Genomic DNA, 12,371 nt, shown 5'->3' with positions numbered 1-12,371 from the left:
ATTGCATTGTATTTTGGACAGCCACCTTCATTTGAAGCTCATATAACTCCAGACCCATATAATTTAGGAATTAACACTTTCTTTTCTGATGAAAGAAGAGAGTCTAAGTTTTCTTATGCTCTATTGAATGTTTATGTTGTCCTAAAACTCAATATTCTGTGGGTCCTGGAATTTAAGTGAAAATGCCAAAAACCCTGGCACTGTAGTGGAAAATATGGTTTTTGAGCTTTTGTATTGGGCTCGGTTAGATAATGAAAACCCAAAAGGTGAAACCATCAACAACTAAATTATTTCAATGTGCAACAATACCAAACACGATGGTGGCAAATTATTGGAAATGGCCTTGTGCAGAAGATGACAACTGTTTCGCCAACGCTGCCCGATTTTGTCCAACAAAATCCATAACCTAATCAGTCAAAGTCACGCAAGTAGGCTATATGGGATGTTGAGAGCATATGGCAGCTTGCACTATCCTTCGCTGCATCAACTTTTGTATAAATCATGACAAATGAAAAGCTTATTATAAATCATTGAGCTGGTCTTGTGGCCTTCCCTCCCATTTCACCACATATTTGCTGTGAAAGACGGATCGACTGGCTAATTGTTCTGTGTACGGATATTGGAACCACAGAAAAAAGCTCTGTGCTTATCTGAGAACCAAAAGCAGAAAAGCACGCTAGCTCCGTGAGCTCCCACAAATCATTTTTCGCTTGAAATACAATTCTGATGGCAAATGGGAAGCATAAAATGGAGGAATATTAAGGAATGTCTTTATCGGGATTGACAGCCTACCAACTCATGCACAGACAATTTGGTTAACCTTATTTCGCTTGACTGGTAGATGTATATTTAAAGCCGAGCAGACACACACTAGAATCGGTTGTAATGAAGATATAGCAAGATGTTATAAGGGTTATGGAGAGATAACGCTGGGCAATATTTTTCTGCAGCAGTGTGAGACGTACGGATAAAAAAAAAAGAGGGGGAGAACATTCTTAGCATGTGTTGCCAAAGTCCATTCAATTACCTGAAAAGAGCTTCCCCTTGTTCTCAGTAGCCTAAAAATGTTGCAAAGCAGCGCACATTATGTTGAATGATAGCTTGTAAATAGAATGATATCTTGCACTGCTCAGATTCATGTGACCATGTTGGATCGTATGGGGTAATTTAATTAAAAAACAACAACAACAACTGCCTGATGACAGACAACAAATATGTGAGGTATTAAAACGGAGGACTAAAGTGAGAGACGGGACTAAATGGAACCTGGCAAGTTAATTGGGACAAAGAAGGATAGATAATAATAATAATGATAATACATTTCATTTATAAGCGCCTTTCAAAACTCTCAAGGTCACTTTACAGTCACAATATAAGTTTTTCTGTGGGAGAGCAGCGGCAGCCACATGCGCCAGCGTTCACTCAACGCAGAAGTAACTTAAATAGATAGAAAGCTAGCCAGCTAGCTAATGGATAGCAAAAATATAGCTAATATCTAGCTAGGTAAATAGCCAGATGCGCCATATAGCTAATAGCGGGCTGGCTACATAGCTAGGCATCTAGCCAGACAGCTAATGGCTAGGTAGCTAGATAGTCAGCCAGCCAGCTGACAGATAGATAATAGATATATAATAAATAGCAAATAGATAGCTAGCTAGGTAGACAGCTAGATAGCAAGATAGCTGGATAGTTAGTTCAATAAAAAGAAGTGAAGAGAGGAAAAACGATATAAGAATAAAGTCAAGAGAAAAGAATTTGAAAGTACACCATTCATTGGGGGTGCGCCTTATACTCCGCTGTGCCTTATACAACGGAAAACACGGTAATCACAATTGATCTTTGGATAGTCTCTATTAAAGCCACGGCAAGTCATCATCTCTCCTCTGGTGTGGCAAATGTTTTAAAATAAAATTCACTGTCAATATCGACCCTTTTAGAGCATTTAAGTCATTTTTTTGTCATGTGTCAACTTCTAATGCACGAGTTAGCATGAAACACACCCAATGAGGATTTGTCTGTCCAGTAAAAATAATAAATAATAATTACAAAAGAAGGTCCTTATAATCCTTTTTTGTACCTGTCGGTGACCCCGTTATCAGTTTCATCTTACTGTAACAGTTTTGATAGGGTGGGGGTTGTGAGTTTAGAAGCTTCTGTCAGTAAATTGGCAATGCTTCAGTTAGCGCAGCGCTCACGAGAACCGTGGTCGGGTGGAGGTTTTGCGTCAAGTTTGAGCCTTTGATCAGAGACACTAATCTCCGACTTGGCTGCGGTGTTTAGAGAGTTAAAAAAAAAGGGGGGGCGGGGGTGGAATCATCAACCAAATTATTCTCAGAACTTTGCTCTTTGTTTAACTCTGCTGGGTAGCTTTTAATTTGTAGGGGATGTCACACATGATTGTTGAAAGAAACATACCTGTCAACTTATACGTTTTTTATCATTTCAAATAATCTACAGCATACTACAACTTTAAAGGACAACCGACAACATTTTTTTGTTTCTTAACTGACATCAGAAAAACGTTTTATAGCATCTAAAATACCCAACACACGCAGGCTGATATTTTTAGTCAAATGCAAAACACCAATAAAAATGACTTATAGCGTCCCAAAACGACTTCAAAATGACATTGGAGATGCCGAGTTTCAGAAGGACCCTCCCCCTTGTTCGTGACGTCACACCAGGACATCTTGCCTTGCTCGAATTTTAATATGATTCAAATAGTTCTGAAGAGGAAAGTATAAATGTTTGCAATCGATTAAAGAAGTCCTTCCGTCTCATTTTGAGGCGTCTGGACTCCAATGTAGCGCCCAGAAAATGCAAAAGATGGCGCCCAAGCTCCGTTGGAAATGGGCTGATTTGTCTGCTGGGAATTTGTGTCAACTAGTATCAAATAGTAGACTTGGTGCAACACACAATGATTCACCATCGCGCTATTTATGTTTTTTTCCTTCTAATTTCACCATCAACATGGATTAACATGAAGTTTTCAGACCAAAAAAAGCACCGCAAAATACATTGTGTGTCGCTTTCTCGGTCGGGGGCGTGCGTTCCTCGTCATCAACTCGAAAACAAGACTTGAATATTCAGCGCGAGTCTTAAAATATAAAATATAGCTATATGCCGTGGAATCTTTGTAAAATACGCTCAGTAGAAGTCATTTGAAGTGATTTTATAAATTATGGACACAACTTGTCCGGAGGCGTCGGTTAGCCATTTAGACGGGACGTCTGTGTAAGCTCTCAGTCGTACAGGAGTGGTCCATCGATGAATATAATATATATATATATATATATATATATAGGCCTAAACTGCTGACGAAGTTTCTTGGTGGCACTCTGTGGTGGCATCAGCCATCCACTATGGCATTGTCTGCTGGTCAGGCAGCATCACCACCCGGGACAGAAAAAGACTGGAGCGCTTTGTCAAGCGGGCCAGTTCTGTCGTGGGCTGCTCGCTGGACTCTCTTGAGGAGGTGGGCAACAGACGGACGCTAGCTAAACTAAAAGCTATGACGGACAGCCCCTCCCACCCCCTCCTGCCCATCCTGACAGCTCTGGGTAGCTCCTTTAGCCAGAGACTATTACACCCGCGCTGCAAGAAGGAGAGGTACCGCCGCTCGTTCCTACCGACTGCTGTCAGGCTTCACAATTCCCAATGATCACATGTGAAAAAAACAAAAAAAAAAAAAAAAAAAAAAAAAACTGGACACTTGTAAATATGGGTTGTTGCAATATATCTAAATGCATCTCTTGATTCTGCACTATGTACAGTCTTGTTTATAGAACGGTTTTTGCACATCTACATTTGCACAGTATACAGTTGACATTTTTATTTTGTTATGCTTAGAATATCTTGTTTTCTATCCTTTCACTCCCACCCCAACCCCATCCCTCTTCAATTGCTGCTGTGGACTGCAAATTTCCCCATTGCGGGACGAATAAAGGTATTCTGATTCTGATTCTGATTCTGATTCTGATTCTGATTGGATAAGAAGCAAAACGTCCGACACCTTCAAAGAAGTACAGATGACGGCTGAAGAAATGTTTTAGATGGGACATTTTTTTAAAATTGTGAACCGATCTTACAAAGACCAGTTCGACTCAACTGCTGGTAGCCAACGACAATGCTGCCACCGATCGGAAAACTGGATCGGAGAAATAAAAAATTGGGAGTAACAATTGAGTGGAAATGAGAACTTCAAATATCAATTCAGAGTACTGAAACAGAATAACTTCGTCAAAAGTCCTGAAAAATGATAAAACATTATATGTCAACATTCATATCAAGATTTCGTCATGGAAATGTTCCAAATTGCTCACCTGTGGAGTTGCCAGAATTCCATTTTCCCGAGTTGCTCAGCTGTCTACCGGAATTCAAATCCAGATGAGCGACAGTTCGCCGGTTGCCATTTTTGTCAGTGACCTCGGCGAAGAGTTTAGGCTCGTCGTTGTTGCTGTTTCTATCCTGCTCATGGTCTACATCTTGATCTGAGAGTACAACGATGCGATGGTTGAGCTTGGGGCTTGGTGATGGGGACGGCAACATACTCTGGAGACTGTTTGAGGTAGGGAAGAATTTGTTGAAGACGCCGGCGGGGAAAGGCGAAGATGGGCTCTTCGGGCTAGCTTTAGCAAAGGGTTGGAGTTCATGGGGATGGGAAAGCGGCAAACGTAGCCTTTCAGCAAGTTTGTGACCATTTGTTTCTCGGACATGAGTCTCTCTGCTTAAGTCTCTCGATTGCCCATACTTGTTTGTGTATTTGCTTTCTGGGTACGAATCCGAAGACCTTGACCCATCAGGGCTCGTATGACTGACACGTTGTACTTTCCCATCCAAATCCTGCATTTTAACGACCAATCTCACCCTTCTTTCCCTCTGGTGGGCTTCACCTTGCTGTTGCTGAGTAGATTTGACCGTTGCATGCTCTGTTGGCAATTTATTGATGGGCCGAAAGTTAGCACCGCTTTCCCCCCGGGTCAGGCCTTCCATCAGACTGCAAGAAGCTGATTCAAAACCTTGCTCACTGTCATACTCTGAGAAGTCATTGCTGAAATCTACGTCGGTGTCTACAGTCTGGTTAGCCTCAATAAAGTCCCAGTTCTCTCTGGTATTCTGGAATGATTCCTCCAAGGGCAGAACAGGATCAACAAATAAAACGTGAGACTCACGGAGAGATGATGATGTACCTGGAATCTCATCCATTGTAGAGGTTTTGCTTCCACTATTACGAGCAGGAAGATTAAAGGATGGAGTTCCATTTGAAACGTCTGTCTTCATCTGACTCTGCGGGGAATACTCTGCACTATCGAGCTGCTTGCCTTGCTTCATCTTCATCTTTCTGCTCTTTGTTGCCGTTTGCTCAAGAGAACTTAAATTGCGACTGCAGACAACCTCGCCTTCGGGATCACCCTTCCGTCCTTTGGTGAAATCCTGCATTTTTCCATCCTGGTTACCCATCTTGACTTTGTTGGCCACAATTCTTGCACAAGGATAAGAGATCAGCCAGGAGTTGGCGGTGCTCTGCGGCCAGCAAGGAGAGCTCTGCGACAGACGTCTTTGTTGCCTGCTGGTAGCTGAGGGGTTTGCCCAAGGAGTTTGAAGACTGGACTCTTTGTTTGGACACAGCGAGATCCTCATTTTCACAGTCATGGTCATCACAAATCCCGGCTGAGGGAGTGGTGCGACTCTTGTACTTGAAGCTCGGGACCGCCCGTTTCGGGAAATATAGGCTGGTTTTGCTGAGCTCACGAATGGGCACATACAGAAGTAAAACAGTGTGTCGACCCTCCATGATGGCTGGCTGACATACTGATCACCAAAGATCACGCAGGAGCCGGCCCATCTCAAGATACATTTGACTGCTCACCCTGTGGCCCATTCTTGCACTGTTGCAGAATAAACAGCAATTAATTGAACTAAATACACAAAACACAGATACAAACATTTGTGATGTTTACGGACAGACATATTTTGAAAACCATGACATTCGAGCAGCACATTAAGTATGGTTTTGAAATTAAATGCAGTTCTGAATTTATCATGTTCAGTGAATGAAAACAAATACCGTATTTTCCGGTGTATAAGGGCACCCAAAAGCCTTGATTTTCTTCAAAAGCTGCATCCTGCACCTTATACGCACGCGTGCCTCATATGTGAAGTAATATTGGGCCACAACAGGTCTTGCAACTACTGGTAGCAGCCATTGACTCCATTCCCCCCCCAACCGTAGAAGAAGTAATGTGCGGTGCATGCTGGCATATATATAAATATAACCCCAGGCTCTATGGTAGCGCTTTATAATGTGGTGTGCCTTATATTAGGAAAACCTTTATAAATTTGTATATTATATTTGGAAAACTTTTTTTCATTCACTAAACGTGAGCCTTATAGTCCGATGCGCCTTATCTATGGAAAAAGTTTGAAAATACACCATTCATTGGGGGTGCGCCTTATACTGCGGTGCAACATATACACCAGAAAATTACGGTAGTAATCTCTGAGGTCAAAGTTAGTGGCTAATTGTGTACAATCATAAAGCCTTGCTTTACGTCCCTTTTCTCCTTTGAAATGATATCACTCCTAGAAAATTGAAACAAGATGGCACATAGACAGTAAATGTTTAATGAAGACATTTTCCACACTTTTCTTTTCATTCAGTAAACCGTGAACGTTTTTTTTTTTTCATTTTTATCAGCGATGGACAAGTTTTAAGACTTGGAAAATGCACCTATCCCAGTCATTTAGTGTTGATGTCACCTTGCAATAAACAAGAGTACGGTGCATGCATTTCCTACACGCCATTTGCATAATTTGTCATTCGTGGCGTTGTTCACAAAACTGCTAATGCAATTCAGAAATATTGCGCAATAATCACTGCAAAATGTATACGCAACACTGTTAGATACCTTAACCAAATTTACATCATTTGAGTTTGCGGTCTGCAATGGAAGGGCAAAGTGCGCAATGTGCAAGTGCACCGGCAGCGAGTTAAATCAGGACCCGTCGCTCAAACAAAACAGAAATTTACTTACCCGATTCACTTGCAAAGAATGTTCTTTTTTTGGTCATGTGTGTGTTCTGTGTTGGATGTTTGCAGCCAGCCAGGACTCACCGCGGATTTACTGGGCTCTTCTTCGATGATAGACAAAACTCGGATCCAATAGGATTTACAGTCTCGACTGTGATGTGATAGGCTTATTTTAAATGCATGTTTACAAATATTTTGGATCCAGGTGACACGAAGGAACGATCGATACCTAAGATGTGTTACCTTCAGGTATGCTACTTTCACACGGTGCCACGCTTCAGCGTTTCTTAGAATTAGACAGAACACATTTTGAGCGAAAATACGTGGATTATCTTTCTCTTTCGTCTTCAGCATTTTTTACAACACTACAAATAAAACAGTGACATCTAGTGGTGAAATGTGGCGTTGAACCTTTCCGGCTATATTTGGATTCACTTTAAATGGTTATCTGGTCATAATCGTATCTAACTTCGATATACACACTATGTGTTATATAACAATAACAATTTTCATCTAGGAATCGGCCTACGAATATAAGTTAACATTTTAATCGGTATTAATGAATTATTCCAAATTATAATTTATGGAGACACGCCCGTTTAGAAGATGCTGTACATAATGAGTATATATTACAACTTTGACGATGAAATGGAAATATCACCTAAAAACAGGACTTATTGGGCTTCTTAATAAGAGTTTGGTAAAAAAAAAACATACGAATTTAGCTCTTTGATTCTACCATTTTTTAAACCAACAGATTGTTTAACTCTACACGAAGATATTCATATAATTGGGAAAAAACGAATTTAGCTCTGTTTTTCTGCTATTTTTAAACCAACAGATGCTTCAACGCTACCTCCAATTATATCATGTGTAGAAAGTTTTTTTTTTTTGCGCTGTACATCACTTAATCTTACACTAGAGAGCAGCATCCGATCTAAAAACGAATCCCATTTCATTGAGAGCAGAAATACACTTTTCACACACGACTTCACTAAGGGTGACCGACATTATATTTCCCATTGTTAAAATCGTGGACGTATGAATTTTAGTCAGTTGAAATATCCGATTTTTTTTCGGTTATGAGGTAGTTACCTAAACGTTTCCTTTGTTTTACGATCGTGCATGCTAGTATCGAGATTCTGTTGTGGCCAAACCGATTTTTTAGACGTGTTGCTCATCCGAGCTGGTAAATGGCACCAGACGTGATGAAGTACTCGTTTTCGAGGTCCATTTTGCAAGCTTTCTCGAAAAAACACTAATTGTGAGTATCGCTGTTTGTCAAGGTAAAAATAATCTTCTTTCATTGGCGCCTGAAAGTGACGTCGCTGATTTATGTTGTCTCTCCTTCTCCTTATTTCCACGCCACGCCGTTCCACAGCCGACTAAGCCAGCATCAGCATCATCTTGTGAGCAGCAGCACACTCCATGTTCCCCCCTTCCCACCCGCCCCCCGGGGCCACCGGTGAAGGAGTCTTGAGCACCGGGATTTGGCCGGCAGTCTCGACGCTATATGACCGTGGATTAACTGTATGCTCACGTCGACCAGGAAAAGTAACCAGCGCCTGAGGTGGGCTCATTTGCAGCCATGGCTGAAGGTGGGGAAGGAGAGGATGAGATTCAGTTTCTCAGAACTGTGAGTACACTGTGCTCCTCTGCAGACTTGTCTTTGTCGTAATGTTGTCTCATTCCATGCAACGGTGGTTGTTCTCTACAGTATCTCAATCGAGTGCCGATCGCGTGGGGCGTTTTTCTTTTTGTTTCCGTCATAATCCAAATAAACTGCGAGAGCATTGTACACACCTTTAAGACGGTGTTCATAGCGCCTTCTTGTTTGTCAAGCATCTGAGTTAATACTTTCTATGCTGTGCATGCATGCACTATGCAGTCTTCCAATGAATAAGTTTGCTAACAAGTCCATCAAGCTCATAATAATAATAATAATAATAATAATAATAATAATAATAATAATAATAATAATAATAATAATAATACATTTCATTTATAAGCGCCTTTCAAAACTGTCAATGACACTTTACCGTCACAGGATATTGTCAGCACACTGCGTGCAACAGGATAATGCTGCATCTGAGGTGTTTGTTTGTCAATAGCCTATCTTTAGCGCAAAAACCTTATTCGTGAAGGATGAACTATGGTGCATACTCGTGCAATATTCTTTAAGATAACAATCACAAGGTTTGATATGTGGGTAGTCAACAATTCCTTCAGGTGGACTCACCAAAATATGCCCTTGTAACGATAATCAGTTAGGAATAAAAATAGACACAGGCGGATAAATACTAATTGTAAATCAGCGTTTAGAACATACTGGACATCGTATGGTTTCTAGATTGAAATGTTTTGTTATACTTCCAATACTTTTCCCCCGCATAACAAAACATTTAAGCTTTTGTGCTCTATTACATTAGAGTCAGCGGGTCATCCAATGGGTTCCTTACACTATTTAGCAACCCAGTGGGGGAAAAGAAAAAAAAATCAAAAATGTGATGATGCAAGTCATGTCTATTAGCACAACTACAACAACATATGTACTAATAAAAATTGAACTAAATACACAAAATAAATAATGTTACCTCTTAAAGGACAACCGACGTCGCTTTTTTGTTTCTTAACTGACGTCAGAAAAACGTTTTATAGCATCTAAAATACCCAAAACACGCAGTATGATATTTGTATTCAAATGCAAAACACCAATAAAAATGACTTAATGTGTCTAAAATCTGCAAAAAAATGAGCTGTGAATTGGGCATTTTCTGAAAGTCCCACCCCCAGTTTGTGAAGTCACGCCAAGTGCTTGAAGTGCTGGACCTTTTACACGGTGTTAACGGTTGATAGATTGGAGGTATACTACAAGCCAGTGTTTTAAGTCCTTTTGAGATGTGAAAGTGTTTTTGTTTTCATAGATAGTAGGCTAACAGAGAAGGCTTTGCAGGCCTTGACGGTCTGCCATTGCAGCATAGGCTGTCTTGGTCGCAGTTTTAAGAAATAGGAATACTATCGGCAAAAATAGATTATGACATCATCTGCCCATTTGTGTTCAAATTCACTCATGTGTTGTCTGAAAAGAGATCCTTAGAGACCTCCAAGCGAGTAGGAGCTGATTTCCATGAAATGCAAATAACAAATTATTCTTACTGTTTATTTTTTGACATGGCGCCTTACATACCCTTTTTTTTAATTACAGTAAAGTCTCGTTATATCGATATTCAAGGGAGTCCGAAAAAATATCGATATAACCGGGACTATCGATGTATCCGACCCTGTTTGCATGTAATTTTCTCCGTGCGTGCATAGAAATAGTATCGATATAACCGGGACTATCGATATATCCGATATCGATATAACGAGACTTTACTGTAATCATCAATTTTGACAGAGCAAGATGTCAAAAACAGCCCTATTTTGCACAGCCTTTCGGGCGCATATACGTATGTGTGAGGAATGGAGTCTTGAACGTGCAGTTGATGTATTTTATTCCCCAAAGAACAGCAGTGATCCTTTAAAATGGTCTTTTGTCTTATCCTCTGTCATCCGATGCCTCCCGCTCATTTGTCCCCGCAACCGCTCAACCTTTTAACCGCAGTGCAAAGAGGTCACCAAATCAACACGCTTGCTGCTACTGAAAGGAGCTGACATTTCTGCTCCATTGCCCCGATTTTCTGCAATGATGTAAATGGCATCATTTCATAATTGCATTGGTTTTTTTTTTTTTTGGAACTAGGTAAACCTATTTTTGGATTTGGTACTTTTAGGTCAGTGAATAAGCCTGGTAGCATGTGTGTGTGGTGAATGCAAATGTAGAGATTTGAGGTGCAGTCAAGCTGCACCAGATGTGCCACTGCAGAAGATAGTACAGAAATTAGTCATCAGTCCAAGCATAACGCGGACACACACATAGGCGTTTTCATGGTTTCTGGGGACCACTTTTTGGATCATCACTTACGGGGACCAGGTACCTTTCCAAATCACTTATTGCTCTAAAAAAAGGGATCCACACGGTGTCTTTGTCAGCTTATACACACTTTTAAATAAATGACTTTCTGAAGTCACGTTTGGACCATGTCTTTTGGGGACTTCAGAAAAAACGATTTTACATCCCTAATGGAGACTGAATATACAGTGACACCTTGGCTTACGAACTTAATTGGTTCCCGGACAGAGTGTGTCAGGCTAAAAGTGTGTCTTCAAAAAAATAATTTCCCATAGGAAACCATTAATATGAGAATAATCAGGTCCCCATAAAATAAAATTTTCAACTTTCTAATTTTCTAAGCCTTAAAACTACACAAAATATACCTTATTTTATGTATACTAAATGTGCTTTGGTATTATAAGTAAAGAAATAAACTGTAGAGTATAATAAAGTTGTTTTATTTATCTTTGTGATGGTCGTTGTTGGCTTGATGGAATGGAGTTGCCGGTTTCATCAGTATTAAACACTTGATGAGGAACATCTTGAGGAATGATCCCCTGTAGGTGCTTTCTCTGCGATAATTTTACCTGGTTCCTCATCAATTGTGTTCTATTAGGTGGTTTGATAGCTTTTTGCATCAAGAGTACAGATGGCTTGTGCGGGTTATATGTGGAGCCTGATTGATGGGAATTTGAACCTTGCAGTCTACATTCTGCCTTTGAACTATCAAAGTTGAAATGAGTTCAAATTTCACTGTTTTCCATCCATTTTCTCAGTCTCTCTCTGTCATCTGCCTGTCTCTTTAATGTTTAAACCACCACTCATCACTGCTGCGTTCTTGACCAATCACGTGGCTTTAACCGAAGACGGACTTGTTCGCGAGCGACACATCACTCATTGTGGCAGCTCCGTGTGTATCCCAAAAATAGTTCGTATTCCAAGTTAAATTTAACGTTCGTAAACCGAAAAGTTTGGAAGCCAAGGGGTTCGTAAACCGAGGTTATCACTGTATTTAAATGTATCGAAATAATTCACACATGATCCTTACCTGGTACACCTGATTAATGGGGACATCACACCCATCGATGGACCACTCCTGTACGACTGAGAGCTAACACAGACGTAATTCTGTAAATAATCATTGAAATAATTGAATTTACATTTTTTTGGTTTGTTAAAGATGGTGTGACTTAACTATATAAACACATACACAAACGTTTATGTAGCGCAGGTGCTCAATTTACAGCTCATTCTTGCAGAAATGAATGCTTAACATGGGTAGATTTAAGGTTGTACAAACAGAGTAGCACAAATACACCCATGCAGGAGACTGTATGTGCCCCGCAGTTAAGTCCTTACTTTAGGTTGCCTGGTTATGGAGACCCGATGTTCCTTGCAGGCATCCAA

At 40.5% G+C, this 12,371-nt stretch overlaps 2 protein-coding genes across 2 annotated transcripts in view; one reads left to right on the top strand and one right to left on the bottom strand.

Moving 5' to 3' along the window:
* Window positions 1-7,191, bottom strand: part of LOC148893452 (formin-like) — a 72,189-nt gene extending 64,998 nt beyond the window's left edge. Inside the window, 3 exon segments of the mRNA XM_089004310.1 lie at window positions 4,323-5,475; window positions 5,477-5,888; window positions 7,035-7,191. Of these exon segments, the coding sequence (XP_088860436.1) occupies window positions 4,323-5,475; window positions 5,477-5,794 (1,471 nt within the window). The 5' untranslated portion in view covers window positions 5,795-5,888; window positions 7,035-7,191.
* Window positions 7,192-8,013: 822 nt separating this feature from the next.
* The window catches only part of LOC148893451 (ryanodine receptor 3), a 102,104-nt gene continuing 97,746 nt past the window's right edge, over window positions 8,014-12,371 (top strand). The window contains exons 1-2 of the mRNA XM_089005057.1: window positions 8,014-8,294; window positions 8,412-8,666. Of these exons, the coding sequence (XP_088861183.1) occupies window positions 8,619-8,666 (48 nt within the window). The 5' untranslated portion in view covers window positions 8,014-8,294; window positions 8,412-8,618. The remainder of the gene's footprint in view (window positions 8,295-8,411; window positions 8,667-12,371) is intronic.

The sequence above is a fragment of the Hippocampus bargibanti genome, linkage group LG09 (assembly GCF_051943395.1).
Source record: "Hippocampus bargibanti isolate YZ-2025 linkage group LG09, ASM5194339v1, whole genome shotgun sequence".
Classification (NCBI taxonomy): Eukaryota; Metazoa; Chordata; class Actinopteri; order Syngnathiformes; family Syngnathidae; genus Hippocampus; species Hippocampus bargibanti.
This window is presented reverse-complemented; position numbering and strand designations above follow the sequence as displayed.